The 26093-nt window shown below is 50.0% G+C and overlaps 1 protein-coding gene across 1 annotated transcript in view; it reads right to left on the bottom strand.

Moving 5' to 3' along the window:
- The window catches only part of LOC142580004 (sushi, von Willebrand factor type A, EGF and pentraxin domain-containing protein 1-like), a 916641-nt gene that overhangs the window by 19377 nt on the left and 871171 nt on the right, over positions 1-26093 (bottom strand). Inside the window, exons 17-19 of the mRNA XM_075690723.1 lie at positions 22018-22155; positions 19041-19214; positions 17366-17545 (exon numbers count right to left, since the gene is read on the bottom strand). Coding sequence (XP_075546838.1) covers positions 17366-17545; positions 19041-19214; positions 22018-22155 — 492 coding nt within the window. The remainder of the gene's footprint in view (positions 1-17365; positions 17546-19040; positions 19215-22017; positions 22156-26093) is intronic.

The raw sequence follows: 26093 nt of genomic DNA, 5'->3' as shown, positions 1-26093 counted from the left end.
GAATGATGCTTGGTGCCTGTCTGAAGGTAGTGTTGCAAGGTGGTGATAGGGGGCACGCGCAAAATGTCTGATATGCGTGTGAGTTTGCATTGGATGGTCCCGAGCAATCGCAATAGTTGCCTCAGTTGACGTGCATCTGGGCAAACCAAGACAAACTCTGAGTGATTGAGCTTGTGCTGCCTGCAGAACGGATGACAGCGACTTCGTGCCCGTAGCGAAGCACAAAACAAAGAGAAGGCTCGTCAGGACGTCTCCTTCCACAAGTAAGGCAACTGTGATCCCGACGCGAAAGCCATCAGACCTCACCATTTTATATGTGCCTGTGGCTGCTAGCGACAATCTGAACCGGATCAACCGCCAAGCCACATCTGTATCGCTCGAGGCACTTGTTCCGGGTCAGATCAAAGATATAAGGATCAACGGCCGTAAGAACATCCTCGCTATAGATGTCACAAACCGCAGCGCGCTAGACATTCTGAGCAACGTTAAGGTGCTGGATAGCATCAACGTACGCTGCTATAAACAAGACCATCATGACTCTACGGCCGGCGTTGTGTATGACGTAGATAATTCCATAAGCGATGCTGACCTGCATATACTCAAGCCGGCGACAGAGGGAATTGCCATATTGCAAGCCCGCCGCCTGGGAAACTCGCAGTGTGTCAAGTTAACTTTCAAAGGAGACAGCCTACCGTCCCACGTCAAGGTCGGTCACTTCCGACACATTGTACGGCCTTTTGTGCCAAAGCCGCTTCAGTGCAGGAAGTGTCAAAGGATAGGGCACGTTAGTGCGGTTTGCACAAACGCTGCCGTATGCTCACGGTGCTCTGGTTCGCACAGCTCCGACGCCTGTCGTGCAGAAAACCAAAAGTGCGCAAATTGTCAGGGCTCTCACGATGCAACTTCGAAGAATTGCCCACATGTGAAAAATGAGGCGAAAGTCTTGAGGCAGATTGATGGTGCCCAGAGTGAAGTCTTGATGGTGCCCAGATTATACCCATACCGCTGTCAAGAACAGACGCAGCCACAAGTCTTCGCTCCCTCGCCCGCGAGCTTACGCAGAATCTGTGGAACACCAGTGATTTCACGAACGCACGTCTCCACAAATTGGATCCACGTCTGCAACTCCGCCTACCACCAGGGTTGCCACGAGCGGAAGCAACACTTCTGTGCCGCCTGTGGCTCGGCGTGGCATTCACGAACTCATATTCATTCCGCATTGGCATGGCCGACAGCCCTACTTGTGACACCTGCGGCTGCGAGGAGACGATTCAACACCTCCTATGTGACTGTCCCCGTTACGCAGTGCGAAGAAAAGTGCTCGTGACCGCTCTCGCAAAACTGGACAATCGCCCCTTTACAGAGGAAAAAGCTCTAGGACATTGGTCCAGACGGGCTTCGGCACTCAAGGCCTTAAGGGCTTTGTTGAAGTTTTTAAGGAACTGCGAATTGTGCGACCGTCTTTGAACGTTGTAGCGCGTAGTTTCGCGTTACTGTGTGAATTTTCTCTTTTTTTTCCATTTTTTTCCCTCTTCTTCTTTCTCCTTTTATTCCCTTTACCCCTTTCCCCAGCACAGGGTAGCCAGCCGGTACTTACACTGGCTAACCTCCCTGTCTTTCCTCTCCTTTGTCTCCTCCTCCTCTCTCCTGCAGAACACGAATATTTGTCTTGCAGATGTTGTTCAGTACAGGTAGACTATATCTTAAAAACCCGAGCAAGAGAGCTCTGTAGAGTCTCAGCATTGCGTCTACTGACATGCCCCACGTCTTCCCTGTGAAGTATTTAAACAACTGGGAGGTTGCTGTCACGCGCCGTTTCATGTAGGCCACGTGCGGGCTCCAACAGAGTGAGAGGTCGATAATCACGCCAAGAAATTTGTGGGTTCTGACATAGGAAATGGTCCGCCCATTGATTGAGATGACATAAGGCGTCATTGGTTTGCGAGTAACTGCCCCTAGGGCGCATTTTTCTGGTGATATGCTGAGACCTTGTTCACACAAGTAGCTCGATGTCAAAGTAGCCGCTCTTTGAAGCCGTGCACGTAACTGAGGACGTGTGACTGCCGAAGTCCAGACAAAGATGTCGTCTGCGTATATTGAAATTTTGGTGGTAGTTGGGAAGTGTTCAGCAAGCCCAATAAGAGCGAGGTTGACTAGCGCCGGGCTGAGAGCACCGCCTTGAGGAACGCCCCTGCTGGTATAGCGTCGCGTAGTTGGGACATCGTCAGTTAACACATAGAATGATCTTGCATATAGGTAACTTGCAATCCACAAAAATACTCGACCACCTAGGCCAACTGTCACAAGAGCGTCGAGAATAGCCTCATGTAATACGTTATCGTATGCCCCTTTCACAGCTAAGAATAAAGCTGCAGATAAACGTTTACGGGACTTTTCGTGCTGGACTTATGAAACGAGATCAACTACATTGTGGATGGAAGAGCGGTCACGTCAGAAACCGGCCATGGAATTCGGATAAATCTTGTAGTGTTCAAGGTACCATTCCAGGCGACCAAGGATAATCCATTCCATTATCTTTCCTACACAGCTGGCCAACGCTATTGGGCGGTAAGAGGTGAGCTCTAGCGGGGATTTGCCCTGCTTCAAGATTGGCACCAGGTGTTTGGATCCGACTGCTGGTACGATCTGTTGGGAACTCGGCGCTGACGCCCGTGGTTGTACCTGGGTCGCAAGCCCCAAGGGTAGCGTTGGCCTGGCGGCCTGGGGTACAACTCGAAGCATCCGAAGGTCCCGGCAAAGCATGAGTCGACTGGTAACAACGAAACAACTTGTTTATTTTAACATCGCAAAGAGTTGGCGGTCAGGTTTGACCGAAGTAGAGAGACGGGAGAGCACTTCACTCAGCAGAAGAAATCGGAGCCCTCCTCTGGCGTCCGGGGGCAGCTGTTTTTATACTCTCGCAGTTGAGGGCAAGAAGGAACCCCTCAAAAGACGAGCACGTGAATGTACAATGGGCTAATGGTGACGCACACTGTCGTAGCGATGCCGTAGCACCATGTCGTGGCGCTGCGCACGATCTCGTAGCACCTGGTCGTGGCGCTGCGCAGCACACTGTCGTGGCGCTGCGCAGCACACTGTCGTGGCGCTGCCGGTCGGACACAATGACTGTAACGAGAAGATGGTCCCTGCTTTGGCATCGCCTGTTTCGGGCACAATGACTGGAACGAGATCCCTGCTTTGGCATCGCCTGTTTCGGGCCCAATAACTGGAATGAGATCCCTGCTTTGGCATCGCCTGTTTCGGGCACAATGACTGGAACGAAATCCCTAGGCGGTCGCATCGCCGCAGACGCGCCTGGAAACACCTGGCGATGAGTGTTGCGGTGACGACGATCGGGCCAAAATGTCCGCCGCCCCGCCGCCGTCGCGCCGGCAAAACCACGTGTCGCAGGCGAAACGCAACAGACCGCCCCGCCGGGGAAAGGAGATCCCGATGGACAGGGGACTGCATCCGCTGTCCGGAGGGATGTCGCTCGATGATGCTCATAACCGAAGTCGGGCGTCCCTTGACGTTTCTTGAGCGCAGCGCACAGAGAAGGCCTCGTTCTCTCGTTCAGGTTCGCACGGGACACTGCAAAGTGACTTCGGGAGAGTTCACATTTTTGTTCTCGTTCCCGGCAAGCGTTAGAACTACGCTGAAAACTCAACCGCTCAGTCAGCAAGCACGGCACAACCCTCACTAAGCCCTGCCAGGCTCTTTCCCCTTTTTATACCACTGCCTAGTTCCTTACAGTAGTCTAGCATCACTCAGAACGCGTCCACAAATTGAAAAATTGCACTAGAAAGCATATCATCACTTTGAAACACTAAACAAAAGCAATATGTTAAAAAAAATCCTGCCTCAGGAAGAAAAACATCAGTAACAAACAATTTTGAGGCTGATTCCTACGTTAGGGGCTTCGACTTAAGCCATCGGCGTTACCGTTGAGACTCCCCTTTTTGTAACGCACCTCAAAGGAATATTGTTGTAAAGCGAGGCTCCAGCGCAGGAGGCGGCCATTTTTGGGAGAGATGGTCTGCAGCCATTGGAGAGGGCAGTGATCTGTCTCAATGATAAACCTCGAGCCGGCTAGATAGCATGACAATTTCTGAACGGCCCACACGAGACATGCACACTCTTTCTCGGTGGCGCTATACGCCTGCTCACGACTGGTCAGCTTACGACTAGCATACAGGACGGGGTGTTCTACTTCTCCATTTTCCCGTTGGCACAGTACAACGCCCATGCCTCGCTCACTAGCATCGCACTGAACAATGAACCCTTTTGTATAGTCTGGCGATCGTAGCACAGGCTGGCTTGTTAGGGCACTCTTTAGGGCGCTAAAAGCTCTTTCCTTTGTCTCGTCCCAGACGACTGTTTGAGGCTCTGTCTTTCTTAGAGCATCCGTCAGGGGAGCCGCGATATCAGAGTACCTAGGGATGTACCTCTGATAGTAGCCGGCGACACCTAAGAACGACCGAATATCGGTCTTTGTGCGCGGTTGCGGAAAGTCTCGCACAGCGGCCACTTTTATTTCAGAGGGGCGGCGACGACCCTGACCAATCACGTGACCGAGGTAGACAACCTCGGCCTGTGCTAACTGGCACTTAGGAGCCTTGACTGTCAAGCCTGCTTCGCGCAGGCGGGTTAGCACTGCCCGCAAGTGTGTCATATGCTCAGACCAGGATGCGGAGAATATCGCTACGTCGTCTAGATACGGTAAAGCGAATTCTTGCTGTCCCCGCAACACTTTATCCATGAGACTTGAAAAACAGTATGGCGCGTTCTTCAAACCAAAACTCAACACTTTAGGACGGAATGTTCCCATTGGTGAAATGAACGCCGCATACCTACTAGCCTCTTCTGTAAGTGGAACCTGCCAATAACCCCTGACAAGATCTAGGGTGGAAATAAACTGAGCGCTACTAACTTTCTCAAGGCGCTCCTCGATGTTAGGGATCGGATAAATTTGATCCTTAGTGATGGAATTAAGCCTGCGGTAGTCGACGCAAGGACGAGGTTCCTTGCCCGGTACCTCAACTAAAATCAAAGGGGAGGTATAATCACTCTCACCTGCCTCAATAACACCGAGCTGTAGCATTTTCTTTACCTCAGCCTCCATAATATCGCTCTGGCGGGGTGACACCCGATACGCCTTGGATCGTACTGGCTCTGTGGAGGTAAGTTCTATATCATGAGTAAGTACAGAAGTCCTACCAGGCCTCTCAGAGAACAGACCTTGAAACTCTTGTAATAGCTGGTGTAGTTCGGTTTTCTGCTCAGGCGACAGCGGTGCTTTACTGATAAGGTCACTAATGACTTGACCGGTGTCTTCCCTGTTCGTCACTGAGCCTAGTCCCGGAAGCTCGACCGGAAGCTCTTCAGGAACGTTTACCATCATGCACACCACTGCTTCCCTTTGTCTATAAGGTTTGAGCAGATTACAGTGGTAAACTTGCTGTGCTTTCCGCTTTCCTGGCAGACTTACCACGTAGTTAACGTCCGACAGTTTCTGAACAATTCGCGCTGGGCCCTCCCACTGCACGTCTAGTTTGTTGTTTAGCGATGTGCGCAATATCATGACCTCATCGCCAACCTCAAAACGACGGGCCCTGGCTGTCCGATCATAATAAACCTTGGCCCTCTGCTGGGCCTTTGTCATTGCTTCACCTGACAACTCCTGTGCCCTTCTTAAGCGTTCGAGGAGCTTAAGCACGTACTCCACCACGACTGGGTCGTCGCCCCTACCTTCCCATGATTCTCGAAGCATGCGAAGCGGAGATCGAAGCGAGCGACCGTACACCAGTTCAGCTGGCGAAAACCCCGTAGCCGCATGCGGCGCGGTCCTTAAAGCAAACATCAACCCAGGCAGACACAGCTCCCAGTCAGTTTGATGTTCAAAACACAAGGCTCTCAACACGCGCTTCATGACGGAGTGGAGCTTCTCAACGGAATTCGACTGTGGGTGGTACACTGAGCTGTGTAGCAGCTTTACCCCACACCTTTCGAGAAAAGTTGTCGTCAAAGCGCTAGTAAACACTGTGCCCTGATCTGATTGAATTTCTGCAGGAAAACCAACTCGCGCAAATATGGACAGTAGTGCATTAACTATCTCAACTGAGCTGAGTTCTTTAAGCGGCACTGCTTCAGGGAACTTTGTCGCTGGGCAGATCACAGTCAAAATGTGTCTGTACCCCGTGGCTGTTACCGGCAGAGGTCCCACAGTATCAATAACGAGCCGTCTAAAAGGCTCCGTAATGATAGGTACCAATTTCAACGGCGCCCTTGATTTGTCCCCTGGTTTGCCCACCCGCTGACAAGTGTCACATGTCCTCACGAAATGGTCTGCGTCCCGAAAACACCCTGGCCAATAGTACTCTTGCAAGAGACGGTCCTTAGTTTTCTTAACTCCTAGGTGTCCGGACCACGAACCCCCATGTGACAAGCGCAACAGATCCTGACGATAGCATTGAGGCACGACCAGCTGATCGAACTCCACTCCTCTTCGGTCTAGATACTTCCGGTACAGGACTCCACCCCTTTCCACAAAACGCGCAGTTTTCCTGGCGATACCTTCTTTGACATTGCAGCGCACGTTTTCCAGGCTGCCATCCTTTTTTTGCTCGGCTATCAAAGCCGTCCGGCTGACTTTTAGCAACCTATCAAGTCCGTCTGACGTAGGCGCGATGAGCAAATCAGTAGATAGCTCTTCTAACTTTCCCGCGTCGGGATTTTCCTCTCCAGTATCTGGCGCCTTCAACGCTACAGACTCAATTTTATTCTGTTCGGGCGTGCTCTGAATATCAGCTTGCTGCGCCTCTGACCCTTTTTCGTTGTTTGATAACGTCGGCCCCGCAACTACCGCCTTTGCAGCGAGCTCCCGAACCTTCGATCTGGTTAAGGCCTGAACACTAGCTTCACCAAACAAAAGCCCCTTCTCGCGCAGGAGGTGATCGGACCTGTTTGAAAATAGGTACGGGTACTGGGGTGGCAGCATAGATGACACTGCCGCCTCCGTCTCAAGCGCTCCGAAAGGTCCTTCAATAAGCACTTTTGCTACCGGCAGACACACGCTATGAGCTTCCACGGCTTGCTTGATCCACGCGCACTCGCCCGTGAACATATGGGGTTCTACGTAAGACGGGTGAACTACATCCATCGTAGCTGCGGAATCGCGAAGCACTCGGCACTCTTTCCCGTTTACGAGGAGGTCTCGCATGTAAGGCTCAAGAAGCTTCATGTTCTCGTCAGTGCTGCCTATTGAAAAAAACACAACTTTTGGTGTTGTTTCCGGACACTGCGCCGAAAAGTGACCCGGCTTCTGGCACGTATAACAAACGCCCGCTCGCCTCATCTCGAACCGCTTTCTGCGTTCGGCTTCGGCTGCCGTCTCTTTACGTTTGGTCGGATTGCTTTCACTCGCATCCTCACTACGCGTGTCCCCCTTAAATCTCATGGGCGTGAACCTTGGCCTCTCAGACTTGGAGCCAAATTCACCCTTTTGACCGTCCTTAGCTCCGCGAGCTCGACGCGTCACAAACTCCTCGGCTAGCTCAGCGGCTCTAGCCACCGTACTCACGTCTGGCCTATCCAAGACCCAGTATCGCACGTTCTCCGGTAACCGACTATAAAACTGTTCTAGCCCGAAACACTGCAGAACTTTATCGTGGTCACCAAACGCTTTCTCTTCTTTGAGCCACTCCTGCATGTTCGACATAAGCCTATACGCAAACTCTGTATATGACTCACTTTTGCCTTTCTCATTTTCCCGAAACTTCCGACGGAACGCTTCCGCAGACAGCCGGTACTTTTTTAGCAGACTCGATTTTACTTTGTCGAAATCCTCTGCTTCCTCTCTATCCAAGCGAGCGACTACGTCGGCCGCCTCGCCGGGTAACAAAGTGAGCAAGCGCTGTGGCCACGTTTCCCGAGAGAACCCCTGCTTCTCGCACGTTCGCTCAAAGTTAACCAGGAACAAACCAATGTCCTCTCCAAGCTTAAACGGCCGCATCAGGTCAGTCATTTTGAACAATACGCGTTCTCCTGCACCGTGTGCCTGACTTCCATTACGAGCGCGTTCCATCTCTATCTCGAGACGCTTCATTTCCAAAGCGTGTTGACGGTCACGCTCTTCTTTTTTCTCTTGTTGCTCTCGCTCTTTCTGTTCTTTACGTTCGCGCTCTTCTCTTTTTGCAGTCTCCCTCTCTTCAATAGTCTCAAGGCATTCCGACAGCTCGTCATCCTCAGCCTCTAACTCAAGAATAGCCTTTATCAGTTCTGGTTTTCTGAGTTTGTCTGAGACATCCAGACCCAACTCTCTTGCAAGCTCCAACAATTTCGGTTTGCGCAACGACTTCAAATCCATGGCTGCTCTGAATGCTGCTTTCTCTACTGCTTACTATTGTCTTGCCGCAAACTAACCCGGCAGCAACGACAACCACAATTACCAGCTCTGTTTCTGACACTAACAAAAAGCCTGGCAACGCTCAGAAGAAGAAAGTCCCGCACTCACCAAACCTCGCAGGCAGGAATTCCGCGCAGTCGTTCCGCTGCAGGCAACCAGTCGTCACACAGGGCTCGTTGCACTGCTCCCGGATCGTCGTTGAGCTGCTCAGCATACTGTCAACTGCATCTCTTTGCTGCTGGCCTCCGTTGTCGTGATCTCGCCGCTGGCAGACAGTTGTTTGAAGTCGTAGGCGATCTCACCGCTGGCAACCAGATGTTTGGATCCGACTGCTGGTACGATCTGTTGGGAACTCGGCGCTGACGCCCGTGGTTGTACCTGGGTCGCAAGCCCCAAGGGTAGCGTTGGCCTGGCGGCCTGGGGTACAACTCGAAGCATCCGAAGGTCCCGGCAAAGCATGAGTCGACTGGTAACAACGAAACAACTTGTTTATTTTAACATCGCAAAGAGTTGGCGGTCAGGTTTGACCGAAGTAGAGAGACGGGAGAGCACTTCACTCAGCAGAAGAAATCGGAGCCCTCCTCTGGCGTCCGGGGGCAGCTGTTTTTATACTCTCGCAGTTGAGGGCAAGAAGGAACCCCTCAAAAGACGAGCACGTGAATGTACAATGGGCTAATGGTGACGCACACTGTCGTAGCGATGCCGTAGCACCATGTCGTGGCGCTGCGCACGATCTCGTAGCACCTGGTCGTGGCGCTGCGCAGCACACTGTCGTGGCGCTGCGCAGCACACTGTCGTGGCGCTGCCGGTCGGACACAATGACTGTAACGAGAAGATGGTCCCTGCTTTGGCATCGCCTGTTTCGGGCACAATGACTGGAACGAGATCCCTGCTTTGGCATCGCCTGTTTCGGGCCCAATAACTGGAATGAGATCCCTGCTTTGGCATCGCCTGTTTCGGGCACAATGACTGGAACGAAATCCCTAGGCGGTCGCATCGCCGCAGACGCGCCTGGAAACACCTGGCGATGAGTGTTGCGGTGACGACGATCGGGCCAAAATGTCCGCCGCCCCGCCGCCGTCGCGCCGGCAAAACCACGTGTCGCAGGCGAAACGCAACACAGGCGACTCACTTTCCATTCGTCAGGAACATTTCCCTCCTGCCATGAGGTGTTGTAGCGACTCAATAATGCTATCCGTGCGGATTCTCCGAGATAGCACAAGGCTCGGTATGATATACCATCTGGACCCGGAGATGATGAGCGCCTGCAGAGAGCTAGTGCCGCCTTGAGCTCCTCCATTGTAAAAGGAAGGTCCACGCGGCAATCACGGGAATGGGGGACGTCATCTCGGGCTGGAAGATCTGGACGTATCGCATGGTCTGCCATTTGCGCACAAAAGTCTTCTGCGACATCGATGTCTTGCCGCCCTTGGAAAAGCGCGAGCACCTTGAATGGAAAACACTGTTCTGGAAGGCAACGCAGACCTGGCACCGTTTTCCAAATGAGACACCGGCTTGCAGGGGTCGATTGCCTGGCAAAACGTTGCCCATCGTTCCGACGCTAATCTATCCATTCGACGCTGAATCTTCTTTTGTATCCTCCTGGCTGCCATAAGGTCATGGATTGATTTTGTACGCCGATATCGACGTTCCGCCCGGCGACGAAGTGCTCGAAGTCGCTCTAATTCTATGTCGAAGTCGTTTCGCGTGTAAGAGATCGTCAGCATGCGAGTGGCGTTTCGCATCGTATTTTTACTTGTTTGTTCTAACCCAGAGGGTGGGCCCTCGCGGCAGGCGTCTTCCATATCAGATTTGAAGTTGGCCCATTGAATCGTCCGAATGGTATTCCGTGGGCCAGATCTAGACGACAAGCCTTTGATGATCAGATAGGTGGGAATGTGATCACTCCCATGTGGCTCAATATCTGGAAATCACTTCACACATCTGGCGAGAGAGTTGGAGACGAAAGCAAGGTCGAGGCAGCTGCCGTATGTCACGCCTCGAAGAAAGGTGGGGCTACCATCGTTCAAGAGAGTAAGGCCATAGTTGTAGGCGATGCTTGATAATCTTATTCCTCTTGCATTTGTCTTTGTACTTCCCCATGCTGGATGGTGTGCATTGAAATCTCCTATGATGACCCATGGGGCGGGGCAAACACTCAAGATATCCGCTAATCTTTTAGTATCGAAATTGCTGGAAGGCGATATATACACCCTTATGAGAGTAAACAAGAGTTTGTTCTTTTTAACTGTGATGCATATATACTGATTGTCGTCGTGGGGCGCAATTGGTTGCAAAACATAGGTGAGTTCACGACGAACAAAAACGATGATTTTGCTGCACGCACTATTTGTTGATGACATGATACATTCGTACCCTGACAGTCTGATTGGTTTCGACAAGTTGGGCTCAGAAATGACGATGAGTGGAAACACATTGGTGTACACATACTGACGGAAATCTGAAATTCGTGATTTTAGCCCTCTGGCGTTCCACTGTATGACGGACGCTGCCTTGACTTCTTTTCGGAAGGATGGGGTATAGGTAGCCATCTTTCTAGTTGAGGGATTCAAGCATTGAGCTTTAGGCGTCCAGCACTTTAAGTGCGCTTCGAGCAGACGGTGTCCCCATGTCAACTAAAATCGTTCGGATGGTCTCCATGAGGGAACGTAGCACCGACATGACTTGACGATCTGTTTTAGGTGAATCATCAATGGCCGGAGAAGGCTCCGGTGGGGCCGTGACCTTCTGAGATTCCTTAGTAAGGGAGCGGCTCGGTAGCGTAGGCCATTCCCCTAAAGAAAGAGTCTTATCTGATTCCCTCGTAGAAGTGGTGGGCCCTTTCGCGGCGCGACTAAGTGGTACCGTAGTGGAGCGGGTACTATCGCTTCGCGCATGCGCCTTCATTGAAGACGTACGACGGTGCCGACGTCGACGCCGACTACTTCGGCTGCCTCCCTGTGGGCCGAATTGTCTCTGGCCATTTACTTCAGAACCGCGCGCTCCCTCTTGATGCGGGGACAGTCTTTCGACGAGGCTGCGTGAGGGCCGTTACAGTTGGTGCACGTCAGAATTGTGGCACCACAGGTCTGTTCTGCATGAGGTTCAGCGCAACGGGGACACAGTAGCGAGTTGGGACACACGCCCTTGACGTGTCCTAGCCTGAAGCACTGATGGCATTGAAGCGGCTTCTGGATGAATTGTCGAACCGGATGTCGAAAATGTCAGACTTTAACGTGGGATGGTATACAATCCCCCTTGAAAATTACTTTGACGCAGCGCGTATTCCCAAGACGGCGCACTTGCGTAATGATCGTGCCCTCGTTTGCCGGCTTGATGAGGCTAGGTAAGTCATCATTGGGAATGGCAATGTCACTGTCGTAAATCACACCGGCTATGGATGTGTCGTCGATCGGGATAAAGGGGCGCATTTTGATTCCGCCTAGCTCCGTGATTTCTTGAAGTTTTCCAAGCGCCCTCGCGTTGTACACGTCTATGGCGAGTATATTCTTGCGTGGGTTTATTCTGATGTCATTAATTTGATCCGGCACCGCATGTTCCCGAAAAATGGATAGGGCTTGCCTGTTCAGCAACCGTAGGTTGCTTGACGGTTCTTCCGGCATAAATATGATGACGTGTGGCCAGCGCGCAGGCCTTGACTTCATAGTCGTAGTGCTCGCAGGAGTTGACGGCGCTGTGTTGGCGATCTTTCTCTTCGCCCTCTTACTTCGGACGGGTATGAAGCCGTCGTCGGATGAGTCGTTTTCCGACATAGAGTACAGCTCGGTGTCGCTGGGAGAGCCAACTCACTTCCTTGTGGTTGACACCCGTGATGACTTCTGGCCAGGCGGGCCTCTGGCATGCTCCGCGTCCATGGCCGCAAGACGGGGAGGTGAGGCACCCCGAAAGGCGAAGATATCACCAAAAATTCAGAGAGCACAGAAACAAGTGTTCTGTCAAGAAGACACTTCGTCGTCTTCCACTCAAAAATGCTGAAAGATATTTATAGTGACTCCACAGCCACCGTAGTCCTCCATAAACAAAGCAACAAAATCCCAATAAAGAAAGGCGTCAGGCAGGGAGATACGATCTCTCCAATGCTATTCACAGCGCGTTTACAAGAGGTATTCAGAGACCTGGATTGGGAAGAATTGAGGATAAGAGTTAATGGAGAATACCTTAGTAACTTGCGATTCGCTGATGATATTGCCTTGCTTAGTAACTCAGGGGACCAATTGCAATGCATACTCACTGACCTGGAGAGGCAAAGCAGAAGGGTGGGTCTAAAAAATAATCTGCAGAAAACTAAAGTAATGCTCAACAGTCTCGGAAGAGAACAGCAGTTTACGATAGGTAGCGAGGCACTGGAAGTGGTAAGGGAATACATCTACTTAGGGCAGGTAGTGACGGCGGATCCGGATCATGAGACTGAAATAATCAGAAGAATAAGAATGGGCTGGGGTGCGCTTGGCAGGCATGCTCAGATCATGAACAGCAGGTTGCCATTATCCCTCAAGAGAAAAAGTATATAACAGCTGTGTCTTACCAGTATTCACGTACGGGGCAGAAACCTGGAAGCTTACGAAAAGGGTTCTACTTAAATTGAGGACGACGCAACGAGCTATGGAAAGAAGAATGATGGGTGTAACGTTAAGGGATAAGAAAAGAGCAGATTGGGTGAGGGAAGAAACGCGAGTTAATAAGGAAAATAAATGGGCATGGGCAGGACATGTAATGAGGAGGGAAGATAACCGATGGTCTTTAAGGGTTACGGACTGGATTCGAAGGGAAGGGAAACGTATCAGGGGGCGGCAGAAAGTTAGGTGGAAGGATGATATGAAGATGTTTGCAGGGACAACATGGCCACAATTAGTACATGACCGGGGTAGTTGGAGAAGTATGGGAGAGGCCTTTGCCCTGCAGTAGGCGTAACCAGGCTGATGGTGATGACGACTTTAGATTAGTTGAATCACGCGACGTCGATAAGGAGCGTCCCGACAAGCGATAACTATATAGGGGCTTCATTAAAGCAACTGAGCCGTCGTGCCTGCTTAGTGGCTATAGTGTTAAGCTGCTAAGCACTAGGTCGAAGGATCGAATCCCGGGAAGGCGGTCGCATTTCGATGGGGGCGAAATGCAAAAACACCCGTGTACTTAGATTTAGGTGCCCATTAAAGAACCCCAGGTGGTCCAAATTTCCGGAGTCCCCCGCTACGGCGTGTCTCACAATAAGAAAGCGATTTTGGCACGTAAAACCCTATAATTTAATTTAAGCAACAGAATTCTCTTTCGTCTACTCTTGAACGCCCATTTCCAGGTGCGCTAATTATCGCACGCGTCTAGACTTTGCAGGCAGACACGAGAACGTGGCAGGGCTTCACTCGACTACGACCGTTCTTTTCATTTTTATTTGTATATTATAACTGGCCATTGAGCGCTCTGTTTAGTGATACCAAAACTGTACTTTCTTACTTCATGCAAGTAAAAGAGAGAGAAAAAAGTCGAGCAGCATGTCTCTTGGTGGGCTTTCAAATCATTTTTGGCGTAAAACAAAACGAAAAAAAAGCTCGGCTTGCGCTGAAGCGCACGCACAGACGGCCCAGCCGGCGCGCCATTCATGGCGAGACTGAGCCAACTGGGCGACCAAGCGCCGGCGAAGCAGCCGGTAAACCCTCGCCTAGTCCTCACGTGGCACCGCAGCAGCGAGGTTCCGAGAGAGCGCAGCTGCGACGCCTCTCCGCAGTGGATCACGTGTCGTGACGTCACACCTGCCATACTTGAGCTCCGGCGGCTCAAGGTCATTGCGACGCGACGAATGACCTTGCGAGACATGGCGTAGAAGAGCTTTCCCTCTAAAACCTGTCGTGGTAGGCAATATTATTCGCTTTGAAACTAAACAAAGGTCACCTCCTATAAACTAGGAAGGCGTTGGATTGGGCTGTTGAAACAACCTTTCGGGTCGCCAATACTTGCATCGGATGTCACGTACATTTGACGCCAGGGGATTGCGATCAAGTCAGAATGGAATAGCTATACAATATAGCGCCTGAGAAATGTGGATTTGTTCCTTGCTTGACATTTGAATAAAACGAGTGGACACAATTACACCTAATTAGCTGGCTTGCACAGTGATGACCTTAAACAGGCGAATTGTGTGAAAGTCAATGTTATTTGTTAATGTTAGTTATTTGCTTGTAATCAATTATAACGCTGCTAGAAAACATTATTCCACCTGAGGTGCCTTCTCAGAAGGTAATTTTGGGTGGTGAACAGTACAGAAAACGAAGGCGAGTACTTCGTTCGTTTTCTAAAATGTACCTCAGCTGACATTCGCTCTCGTATCGACCATTTTCACGGCGATCCCGTGAACGCTGCCATGTTTGATCACGTGGTGACGCGTCCATTGCTTGCCTCAGCTGCCTCCGTTGCCTATGTGTTTACAATTGATCTATATGACTCCGGAGTGGCTCTGCAAACCTCTGTTTCGGCGGATAAATTAGACGGTGACTGGGTGGACGATACGCGAAGCTTTGGCTGCAGCTTCAAAGGACACGTAAGCGCTCTCGGTGAAAACAATGCGAGCAGCGTACACGTTGCTTGTAAAAAAAGCGGCGCATATGTATTCCACGCTGTCGTAACTTTCCGCTCATGAATTGAATCTGTATCAATCTGTATCAATGTGATTAACTCTTCATTCTTTATTTAGCAAATACAGTTACGCAGCGGCTTGTCCCGTTTGTGACTCAGTAAAGTTCGCGAGGACTTACTATCTGACGGTTTATTTTTTGGCTGATCGCTTGCGGGTGTGCTAAGTTACGACAGATTTGTTTTTGCTGGGCGCAATGCTTGTAATGTAGATGATCTGTACGTTGCAATAGCTTGTAGTAAATACGTATTATCACTAATCACTTGTTTATTGTGTGGACCGTTACGAAACGTTCAGTTTCGAATACTAGCGTGCTGTCGCTGTTGTCGCCGCCACCCGTGCTTCGGCGCATTTATTCAAGTGTGCACCCGTTCACTTCTCGACATGTTGGCGATAGACTGGATGTAAGTTTGCGTGCGCGTTGAGGTGGATGTATGTAGATAACGTTCGAGAAACTTACTATATGCCAAGAAGCGGCGCTACTCCCTTTGTTTCTGTATGACGAGCGGTACTCACTCGTGCGGACGTTCCGCGGTTGAAGTCCCTTCCTTGGAGATTAGTGCTGCGACGCTTGTGGATCAGTTTTCTTTGTTTTTTTGTCTTCGATAGAGGCCGTGCATCGCGAAGAGCCGGCCACACAGGCAGTCCTTATGTAGCAGCGATCCGTGAACGTGGACACATAGATTGATTCGTTAATATGCCAGTCACAATTTTTGCAATCAACTACTGCACACGTCTTCACTCCATCGCTCCATATTTTGCAGCATGAATGAAGCACAGTGCGTTAGCGAAAACGCAGTTGCATTTCCAACATCTGATCGCACAGAAGCAGGGCAGAAGAGGTGATGGTTTTGTATTCGTGCGCTTTCGCTGAGGCAACGTGCGGCGCGCCGCCGAAAGCGCCATCTTGTTTCTCTAGAGCAAACTGCTTCGAGAAAAGGGTCAATAGATTTGCCCGTTATGCTGCCCGTTGTGCTGCCCATCAGTGTTCAGAAAAAATGCAGTGGCAGTCGACGCAGCTGCAGCTGTACTTAGCTCTGCTTACTTATACTCTTACTCTTACTTATACGGCATCTGCTACGCTCGCATAATAACATCTGGCCCTGCATTCCTGCGCTTGAGCGCTCTGTCTTGTCACCGCTATGGCTGCATACAAAGAATAAAAATGTAAATAAAGCCCTGCAAGGTACAAGTACAAAACTACTAGCTATACAGAAAGAATGACTGGCTCTCACAATATAGCACATGGTTCCGCCACATGGTACATAAGGTTCGCGTTTATTTAAAATTGCTATTTTGTAGAGGTTCGCCAAAGTTCTTCACGTACCCGTTCGTTGTACGTGTAGCAGAGGAGAAGAACCAGACAAATTACCTGCGAATTAACTCCCTGCTCCCTCCATCAGCCGATTGTCAAGAATGCAATGGAAGGAACAGCGTCGACCTGCAGTCTGCTACGAGAGATGCGTAATGACGAATGCGCTGAACAACAACAACAACAACAACAACAACAACAACAGCTTGAAAAATTTGCTGTGTAATTACTACAAAGTTGCGCGTGGGCTGCGCAAATCGTTTTTGTCAACACGATCTACTTTTATCCGTCGGGTCTTTGTAATTCAGATATGTGCATAATATCGTAGTGTGAGAGCATAAATTTTGTTGCTACACTCTTTTTCCAGCCCTACGCAGCCAGGTTCCACATATCAACAGGTCGCGTGATAAATGGTGTGAACGCAACACTTTGACATACTGCCCGCTCCTTATCGAACGAGAACACCGTAGCAAGCTAGCACCGCAAGCTGCCGCACCATTACTCGGATGCTCGTTCCCAGAAAATACTTTCCGCTGTATGTATTTGCGCAACGACTGCACTGAAGAGCTCGTGTAAAAGTTGTAGCTATGGGAAAGTTGCGACATGAAGTATGCAAAGAGCCGTATTGGTTAGGTCTTTTGTTTGACTAAGAAGTGCCTTTATTAAAATTTTGGCGGTGAGCATATGACACTGCCACGCATTCCGCGCATTTTAAAGAAAACCCAAAGACGGATTCACGAAAATACCCTCCCCCGTTTTCTTTCTTTTTTTTTTTTTGCCGTCGGACAACATCAGTGTATGATAAGGAGAAAAACTGTGTACGTTGTCGGGTTCTTTGACGTGCGTCGTCATATAACTAGCGCAAATATAGCGAAAGGAAACAACGCCACAGCGGTGTACCTTCTCCTTTCTGGGTCTCACACAATATCTTCGCCCTTACACGGCGCAACCTGGGACAGCGTCCTGCTATGAGGTGCGTTGTTTCCATCTCTGAGGTACACACCTTCACAGCGCGGCAGTGAGCCGGACCACTGGCCTGTGTCGAGGCACTCCACGGACGCCTGTCCCCGCAGGGCGTAGCCCAAAGGACAGGAAAAGTGCGCCCGGGAGCCGACTGCCCGCTGCTCGGCCTTTACTACGACGAGGCCATCCGAGGCGCCGGTGATGTCGTGGCATTCGGCCACTGCAGTGCGAGGAAGGTATTCAAAGTCCGCATATTGAAGTGTGCAGGTGTAAGTAAGATGACGTTGGGCAGCAACGCTGCCCAAGTACGCATGCACGGCTACGAGAAGAATGAGAAAAGTGCGGGTGGAAGTTGCAGAGAGCAGTGCTATCTGTTATTATGAATGAGGTTACATAAAGGGTGTTTTTTAGACAATATATATTTTATTGCGACAGCAATTATATGGACACTCCAGGCGCATTTCTACCATCGCCATCGCCATGATGTTCCGTATGAAGCTCAAGGGCGATAACATCGTCACTGTGCGCCGCATGCTGCATGCGCGAGTGAAAGCGTGCGAGAGTGAGCCGACGATGGTGGCTCAATCTCGCGCGCGCAAGGGAGGAATGCGAGGAGGAAGCGCGCCGCTTTCCGTCGCGCGCAAGGCACCGAGGGTGGGGGTGCCTTGCGCGCGCACACACACACAACCTGTATATTTTCCCACTGGATCAATTCATTTCCATGTAGGGAATTCAATGCGTCATGTGAAAAAAAGAACAACGAATGCCGCTGAAAAGAAAGGCGTGATTTGTGTTACATACGTAACTTCGTCAAAAGGTCTTATTGATCGGCGAGCCATTTGCTCCTCAGACAAAATGCCACATCCAGGCTCTCGTTGCTTTTCTTGAGAAGTGCGCGGTGTATACGAGCGCGCCACACATTACTGTTCCAATCGTATATGTATAAGCACTCATGAGTGGTGGCAGTCGTCATAAGAAGAAACGTAACGTTGTACTTTCACGGCTGCAGTCATTAACTTACTCAGTATTATGGAAAGCCTACGGCATGGCCTGCCAACATCTGCAACATCGCCAGAATGAATTAAAGAATGAACACGGCACTGCGTTCAGATGAAGATGCATGCCATGACAGTAGGTTCTTGCGCACCAACCAGGGCACGAAGACAGCAAACTAAACAAACACAAGCGTTTTATTGGCGTATAGAGATTTGGGATTGTGGTTGTCAGCCTGTTTCCAAAGACGTGCATGCACGGTGGTCCTCAAGCATCCCAGCCAGACGACAACCATTCAGGCGGTAGCGATTATTCGCCTGGTGATGAAATGTGTCAGGGCTGGTTTAACAGTGTTATCATAAAAAGAGCTCCATTATATATTGGCAAGGTCCGCGGCTAAAAAGACTCGCTATTCGCGGCCCGCGTCGAGCATATGTAAATTCTCCGGTGCGTGCCACTCGTGTCGCCGTTCTCACATTCCTTTTGTTTGTTTAAAGACTTTCTGTTGTTTTCTTGCTCTCGCGTTTTTTTTATACCAACCGGATGCACGTCATACATAGGCTGAGTATAAGAGTTCGCTCTCTTCACCAATAAAATTCTGTTGAAAGTTTGCGCATGTGCCTGTCTAGTTTTCGTGCCCCAGTTTGTGCGTAAGGGCATAAGCGTCACGGAATGCCACTAACTCGCCTCAACCAGCACCCTACTCAGAGGCATGCGCTCACCTTGGCAGACGGGCGGTGGTGCGGACCAGTTTCCCGAAGGCAGGCACATGGCCTGCTGGCTGCCGCGTAGCCGCTGGCCCTCGTCGCACGAGAAGACCACCTTGGTGCCCATGCGCGTCGTCGCCGTGCTCACCGACAGCCCGCTCACGCTCGGCAGTGGACGACAGTGCACCGCTGAGTGGCAAACCGCGAGACAACGCCTTTAAATCTCGCAGCTTTCTCGTTGGAATCACACGCAACGATATTAACTTGCTTTCCGCTTCGATGCTAAAGTCTGCACACTTATCTCAAAACGACAAAAATCTGTAGATGAGTATAGTTCTGTGCACTCGCCGTGGTGGCTCAGCGGACGTGGCGTTACGGTGCTAGTTAGGTCACCGGTTCGATTCCCGCCTACAACTCCCACATTATGATGGGAATGGGATACAAGAACGCTCGTTTTCTGGGCATTGGGGACACATTATAGAGCCCCAGGTGGTAAGGAATAATCCTGAGCCATCCACTGCAGTGTCTTTCATAGTCCATGTGTGGCTTTGTGACGTTGAACTACACAAGTCACTCGTTGTGCGTGTTTAAAGTTGATTCGTAATGTGCGAACGCTTCAGTCTTGTCCGTAAATTCTTCGTGCTACAAATTGTGGAATTGAACCACAAGGACCAATAGTACCAAGGGCCTCCGCGCCTTCCGAGCCAGATTATAAAAGCCTTGTCATGCACTGTTCTGTTTGTAATGTGACGGAGCTTAGATTTATCGTGGTTTAAAAATGTGGAACTGTTAGACAAGATGTCCTAAAGGTTTTCGTTCTCCATCTGAGCTCCGCGACACCAACCGGAACTAACCTATACTGCTGAATAAGTCAAGTGTCTTGCAATGGGATAGGGATACTATGAATGACACATAAAATTTAGAGATTTGGCCCATCTCCTCAATCTGGGGCTGTATTCGGTAACGGTTCGCTTTAGAACCGATTCGCTGTGGCTGTTACATCTGGGTTACGTCACTCGGAGAAGGAGTGGAACGTCGCAGCGCGAAGGAGACCAATGAACGAGTGGCGTTCTGCCGCAAGGTTACGTCATCATTTGTGTTTGTACTTTGAGGGCGACAGAGTAATTGGAGGTTGTTGCCAGTTTGATAAAAAATATTGGTTCGTGTACAACACTTGCACATTTAATTTTCAGTAATAACTGAGCTTCCGCCGTGAACAAGTGGCGGTTTATTTTATCTGTGTTGTTATATTATATTTGGTATCTAGGTGGTGCGCCATACATTAAGCAATCAAAGCGGTTCTCTGGGTGTAGGCTGTACCTCTAATAGGATTTCGTTTCGAGACTTCTGTTCACACATCTCACAACTTGGAGAACGTTGCCGCGGTCAAGAAAGCGTTCTTGACAGCGGGTTTCTTCTGCACCGCCGAGAGACATCTCACCCCACCCCCTTTTTTTTCTTCTTTTTTTCCCTCAACGGCAATGGCACTATCGACGGTGGTAATGATAAGCATGGCTGACGCTTACGACATCCCAATAGCTTCTTCAATGCATACGCATAGCTAAAGAAAGCCGTGGCAGAAAAAAAAAAAAACGCGTCGCGTAGAGCACTTACGTCGCAGTGTCAACGCTACTATATTTTGTGGTCCGAGATATTTTAGCTCGTCGCAAATCCATCGCACTGTGTTTTTGGGGAAGCTAAAATGCCTTCGGAAACCTCCTTTGCTCATGTCGAACGCGTTGCGCCGTTGTTTCTCGTCTCGTCGTTGTCTTTCGCCAACGCTCGCCAGCAACACAACCAGAGAAGCCGCCACCGGCGTCTCGCCACCGGCGGCCAGCGCGAGACTAGCAGACGGCCACGATTGCCTTAGAAACCCTCGATATAATGATCGCGACCGCGAGCGACGATCGAGCGAACCACTTCTCCGCGGTTCCGCTGGTAGCAGACGACGGGTTCGCTTTCCAGATGATTGACAACCTGTGTGACGACAACAAAATTTGTAGTCGCGCCCGCCAGGAATGATGACCACGGAGCGCCGACCAATGGCGTTCGTGAGAGCGAACCGGTTACAATGCGAACCCTTACAAAATACAACTTCTGACTTCACTTTCTGCTCTATTTTATAAGAACCCTCGTCCTCGATTTGGCATTGCAGCGCGCCATGCACCTGATTCAGGGTCAATTTGATGCCGTGCAGGAATCAACTGCGCACGAGTTATCGCCACCCTTGCAGTTTGGAAGTGCAGCTGGCGTGCGAGTTCTTGCGAGTTCTTTGTAGCAGACTATACACGGTGTTGCGCTTGTTGGCTATTGGCGCGGTGATGGCTTTGTTTAGGGATCTTTGACTAGAACAAACAACCGGTCTAGCTGGCAGAGTGAGCTGAAAACAAGGGTACTTGGAAGATTATCGCGACGATTGTGTAAAGGATTAGAACGTGCTAACTTCCGTTTAATGGGATGGTTCGGTCGTCTTGTATGATGCATTTTTTTCGCTGATGAGCTAGTCGTTTAGGTCACAACTTGGTTGCCTCCGTATCATCCCCACGTAAATTTGGAGCAATAACGAAAAGTAGGCGTGGTTCGCGTGCATTCATTTGAACATGCTCAGTATCTTGTGGTATACAGAGGACAATGCAGCTCGTCTGTCGCTACACACTTCTCGATTCCCGCGCTCCGAGACGCGCGCAAATACCACACTGCTCTCGGACGACATGTACTCGTGCGGCACAGCGCACGGCACTGTAAACAACTGGTGCAGTAAGTACAGCCTAATCGAGGGCACCTTGGGTTTGCTAAAGTGCATTCCACTTTTTACTGTTGTTCTTTATGAATATTTCTGTTGGTGCAGGAGCAAAATGTAAGTTTTCGGAAATTGGAAGAATTCACCCTGCGGAAAGCTCATGGTATATAGGAATCGAATAGTGCGCATTCAGAAGGCAACACTGTCGAGCAGTCGAAAAAACAGCGAGCGATCGGTCAGGTCGGTGCTTACGGGAAACGACGATGTCGACGGAGTGTTTGTGACCCATGGGCGTGATGCAGGTGTACCGGCCTGAGTCGTCCTTCTTGGCGTGGTAAATGGAAAGCCGGTACTCTAGTTGGGAGTCCCTGCCAGGTTCCGTGGTCCAGCCTGTTCGCGCAGGAGTAGCAGCGTCGATAAGTAAGTGCCTGACAGGTTCGCGCACCTACCACGTATATTTGATTGCGGATTAGCAGCAGCATAAAGCACTTCAGCTTTTGCTTGGAGTTGGCTGACTCGATTGCATGGTTTGAGCACATGGGTTCAAACGATAATCGGCACAGCTTCTAGTCAGCGTGTAACGTCCGTTTAAGAGTAATATAACAGGAATATAGTAGGAAGGACACAACTGCCTTGTCATGTGCAAGCTGTTTTTGTTATTTTAGCCTCGATACACGACTCATACCAACGAGCTGGATTAGTGCGACTACATTGAAGGCGGGAGCCTTAAGTGCATCCCGTGTCGAAAAATCCGTTGTCCGGCGGTATCGAAAAATTGACCGTCCCGTGTCATGGCACCAAAATTCAATGGTAACAAAATTAATGGTGCCACACACGAAAATTGGTGGGAGTCGAACCCACGACCTTTGGTGTTAATTAAGGCAAAATTAAGTAAGTCAAAGTTAACTAAGGCAGTCGAAACCACGACCTTTGGTGGCAGTCGAACCTTCGACCTTTAGCGGGACCAAAATTCAATGACACCAAAATTGGTGGTGCCACCATTCATGGTCGAAGCCACAAGCTTTGGTGGGAGTGGAACAAACGACATTCGCTGTTAATTAAGGCGATGTTAAGATACAGTTAATTATAGAGTTAATTAAGGCACTCGCATCCACGACCATTGGTGGATGTCGAACCCGCGACCTTCGGTATTAATTAAGGCGAAGTTAATTAACACATGGTTAATTAAGATCAAAATAAATCAAACTCGAACCCACGACCTTTGGTGGGAGAAAACAAGCAATAGGAAGTAAGAACGTCTTCGAATACCCCTCGTGGTTGCTTAGTGGCTTTGGTGTTGCTCTGCTAAGCACGAGGTCCCGGGATCAAATCCAGGCCACGGCGACCACATTTCGATGTTGGCGAAATGCAAACACCCATGTACTTAGTTTTAGGTGCACGTTAAAGAACTCCAGGTGGTCAACATTAACTGGGAGTCCCCCACTGCGGCGTGCCTCATAATCAGACCGCGGTTTTGCCACGTAAAACTCCATAATTTAATTTGTAACCCACTCGAATCAGAATATCAGTTAATTTAATGAATATCTAGTGAACGCACAGGCTTTAGCCTTCATCATCTTTAGTGTATGCTAACGTGGCTGTCAAGTTCTTTTTTCCTTGCGACGCGCACCACGCCGTCTTCATCCGCTACATTGCACATTTGTTTACTCAGATAGCAATAAACAGAGGAGTCTTTGTCGCCGTTTGAGCACTCCTTTTCATAAGGTTACTAACTTATTAAGTATTGTTAAATATGCTTCTTGAAGGTGTGCAAAATACACATGAAATAGAGAGAAAAAGAAAAACAGGACGGACGAGCGCCTTCGTTAAGCATATTTTTTTCGCATCTTAAAAACCATGTTTAGCAATCCTGAACAATTGGTGCCACAACAGGTTATTTTGAACGCTACAATATTGACTGATGTGGCCTCCGATCTAGACGCGCAAAAGTCGCCACTGGCAGAGTCTGGGTGACAGAAAACCCAGAACGAATTACCTTGCTCAAATGTTGCATGGTAACTCAGTGAGCGCACCCGGATCCCAACTTGAACATTGCCCCAGGGGCAGTAGTTTGAGACTCATGGGCGACGGTGAGAGGCAAAGTTTTGTTTTTCTTTGCCACATTGTAAGAGTGGAGAAGCTGGCCTGACGACGATGGCACGACGATGACCGCGCACCGGAAAGGAAGGACGGACAGAGCAAACCCAGTTCCGACCTGTTAACTCCTGTCGCAATACAATGCAAGAATAAAGAACAATAATAGAGGACTTCTTCTTTCCTCCATGGAGCCAATCATTTCATGACAAACTCGCCCTGGTGTCCTCTCAGTACGTCTTCTGTAGGGCACTATCCACAGCATACGAATTCATCTCGGCTTCTCGCCAAGACATGCATTGGAAACCATTTAATGAGCTTAGGCGCGGAGCGACGCATACGGGAGCCTCCATCCGTACTCGCTAGAACGAAACACTTTGGGGTGGCACCTTCCCTGGGAGACGTGGGCCTCCTGCGTGGTCTCAAGGGCGAGGCATCGCCCATGGAAGGATGCCACGTGCAGCGTGCAGGCTCGTCGACCTCCAATTTCGGTGACGCTAGGCATAGAGCTGTGCCAACGCAATGAAGGCGAGCCAAGACGAAGGTATCGCGTGGCTCAGGTAGTATATACAAAAATAAATACAACTAGCACCTCGCTCAATATTCGCTTAAATTGATACGTGAATTGTAACTTTTTGAGACGTAGACTGTTGGGCCAGTTGGTGCATCAAGCAGTGTCATTTCTCCGTGCGCACTCCGTTTATTCCAGTCCGTATTGCCCCTCAACGACACTACATAACTTTTTGAATCGCCTTTTTCAATAAACAAGCGTTTAAATAAGTGTAAAAGCCACGAAGCCTGGCGTTATAAATCTTGAATCCCATTAATCGCATTTTACCACGTTAACCACATTATTATTGGTAGAAAATGAACGAACTGTAAGGTCGTCTTCAAATCGCGGTAGGTCAATGAACTCGTCGTACGCTGTTCGCGGTACGCGGGCCGCCAACGGCCGCCAGTTTTGCTGGTGCGCGGCGAGAAAAGGTTTATTTTCTTTAGACTTCGGCACAAAGCCTAAAATTTAGGTGAGCAGTGGGGTGACTTTACGGAAAAGTATCGACGACACCTTTTGGTTAGAGGGCGGCCGCACAGGCTCAGACGAATTTTTTTTGTTCTTTTCATACTCCATGCTCTCGAACTCCAATATTACGAGGTGTATATCCTTCTCCGGGCCCAGTCCACACAAAAACACACACACTGGTATTCCTTCAGAAGCTGAAGTAAGTGCGGGGATTTCAGTGAGCCGCATTGACACAACATCGCTGGAGCAGCTTGAGTGAGAGAGAGAGAGAGAGAGAGAGAGAGAGAGAGAGAGAGAGAGAGAGAGACAACTTCATAGTCGCCTGCAGAACGACACCATGACTAAATGGCGCCGTGACGCGGGCCCTGACGTTTTCTCAGCGGGTGGTCTCTACTCAACTCTAGCGCGTGTTACTCCCGCGGTCGGTCGCCCTGAGAGGCAACGTTTCGTCGGTTTCGCTCGGCCTTTGTCTTTCGAGAGCCGCTGAGACCTCTGGACGGCCCAGGTTTGGCGGTCCTGGTCGTAGCATTTCGCCGCAGCCGCGAGTCGCAGCGGAATCGTTGTACTTGTTGAAGCTTCGTCGGGGAACTTGGTGCAATCCCATAGGATGTGCGTCAGGGTGGCCCTCTCCCGCTGGCACACGCGGCACACATCACTCATGTATAATTTTGGGTATCGATGAGTCATTAATACTGGGGTGGGTAACGAACCAGTTTGCAGTTGTCTGAACAGCACCGCCTCCGCTCGGCTCATCCCCGGATGCGGGGGTGGGAAAGTCCTTCGAGCCAGGCGGTGGAACTGTGTAAGTTCGTTGAACGTCGTCATGCGGTCTTTGGCACCACACCACGTTGGACGGTCGGGTGCAGCGGCGCGGTTGGTTAGCGCTCGCGCCACTGCGTGTGCCGTCTCGTTGTGGTTATCGCCAAGCTGCTGCCGAAGCCGGCAACAGCTTGGGTGAAGAGCTCAGAACCACACTGAGATTTGCCAACCGCTATTGCGAGCTCAAAGGGCCTTTAAAAAACTTCGAAGCATTCATTATTATTATTATTATTATTATTATTATTATTATTATTATTATTATTATTATTATTATTTGTTTTGAACACATATACACATATACACAGGTAACAGGAAAAGGAAAGCGAGGAGCAGGCTGGCAACTGCCACCGGAAGGGGCACAACGCCTGCCTACTCTTCTGAAGGGAGGTGACAG

This window comes from Dermacentor variabilis, chromosome 1 (assembly GCF_050947875.1).
Source record: "Dermacentor variabilis isolate Ectoservices chromosome 1, ASM5094787v1, whole genome shotgun sequence".
Lineage (NCBI taxonomy): Eukaryota > Metazoa > Arthropoda > Arachnida > Ixodida > Ixodidae > Dermacentor > Dermacentor variabilis.
Note: the sequence above shows the minus strand (reverse complement) of the source record. Positions and strands in the feature narration are given on the sequence as shown.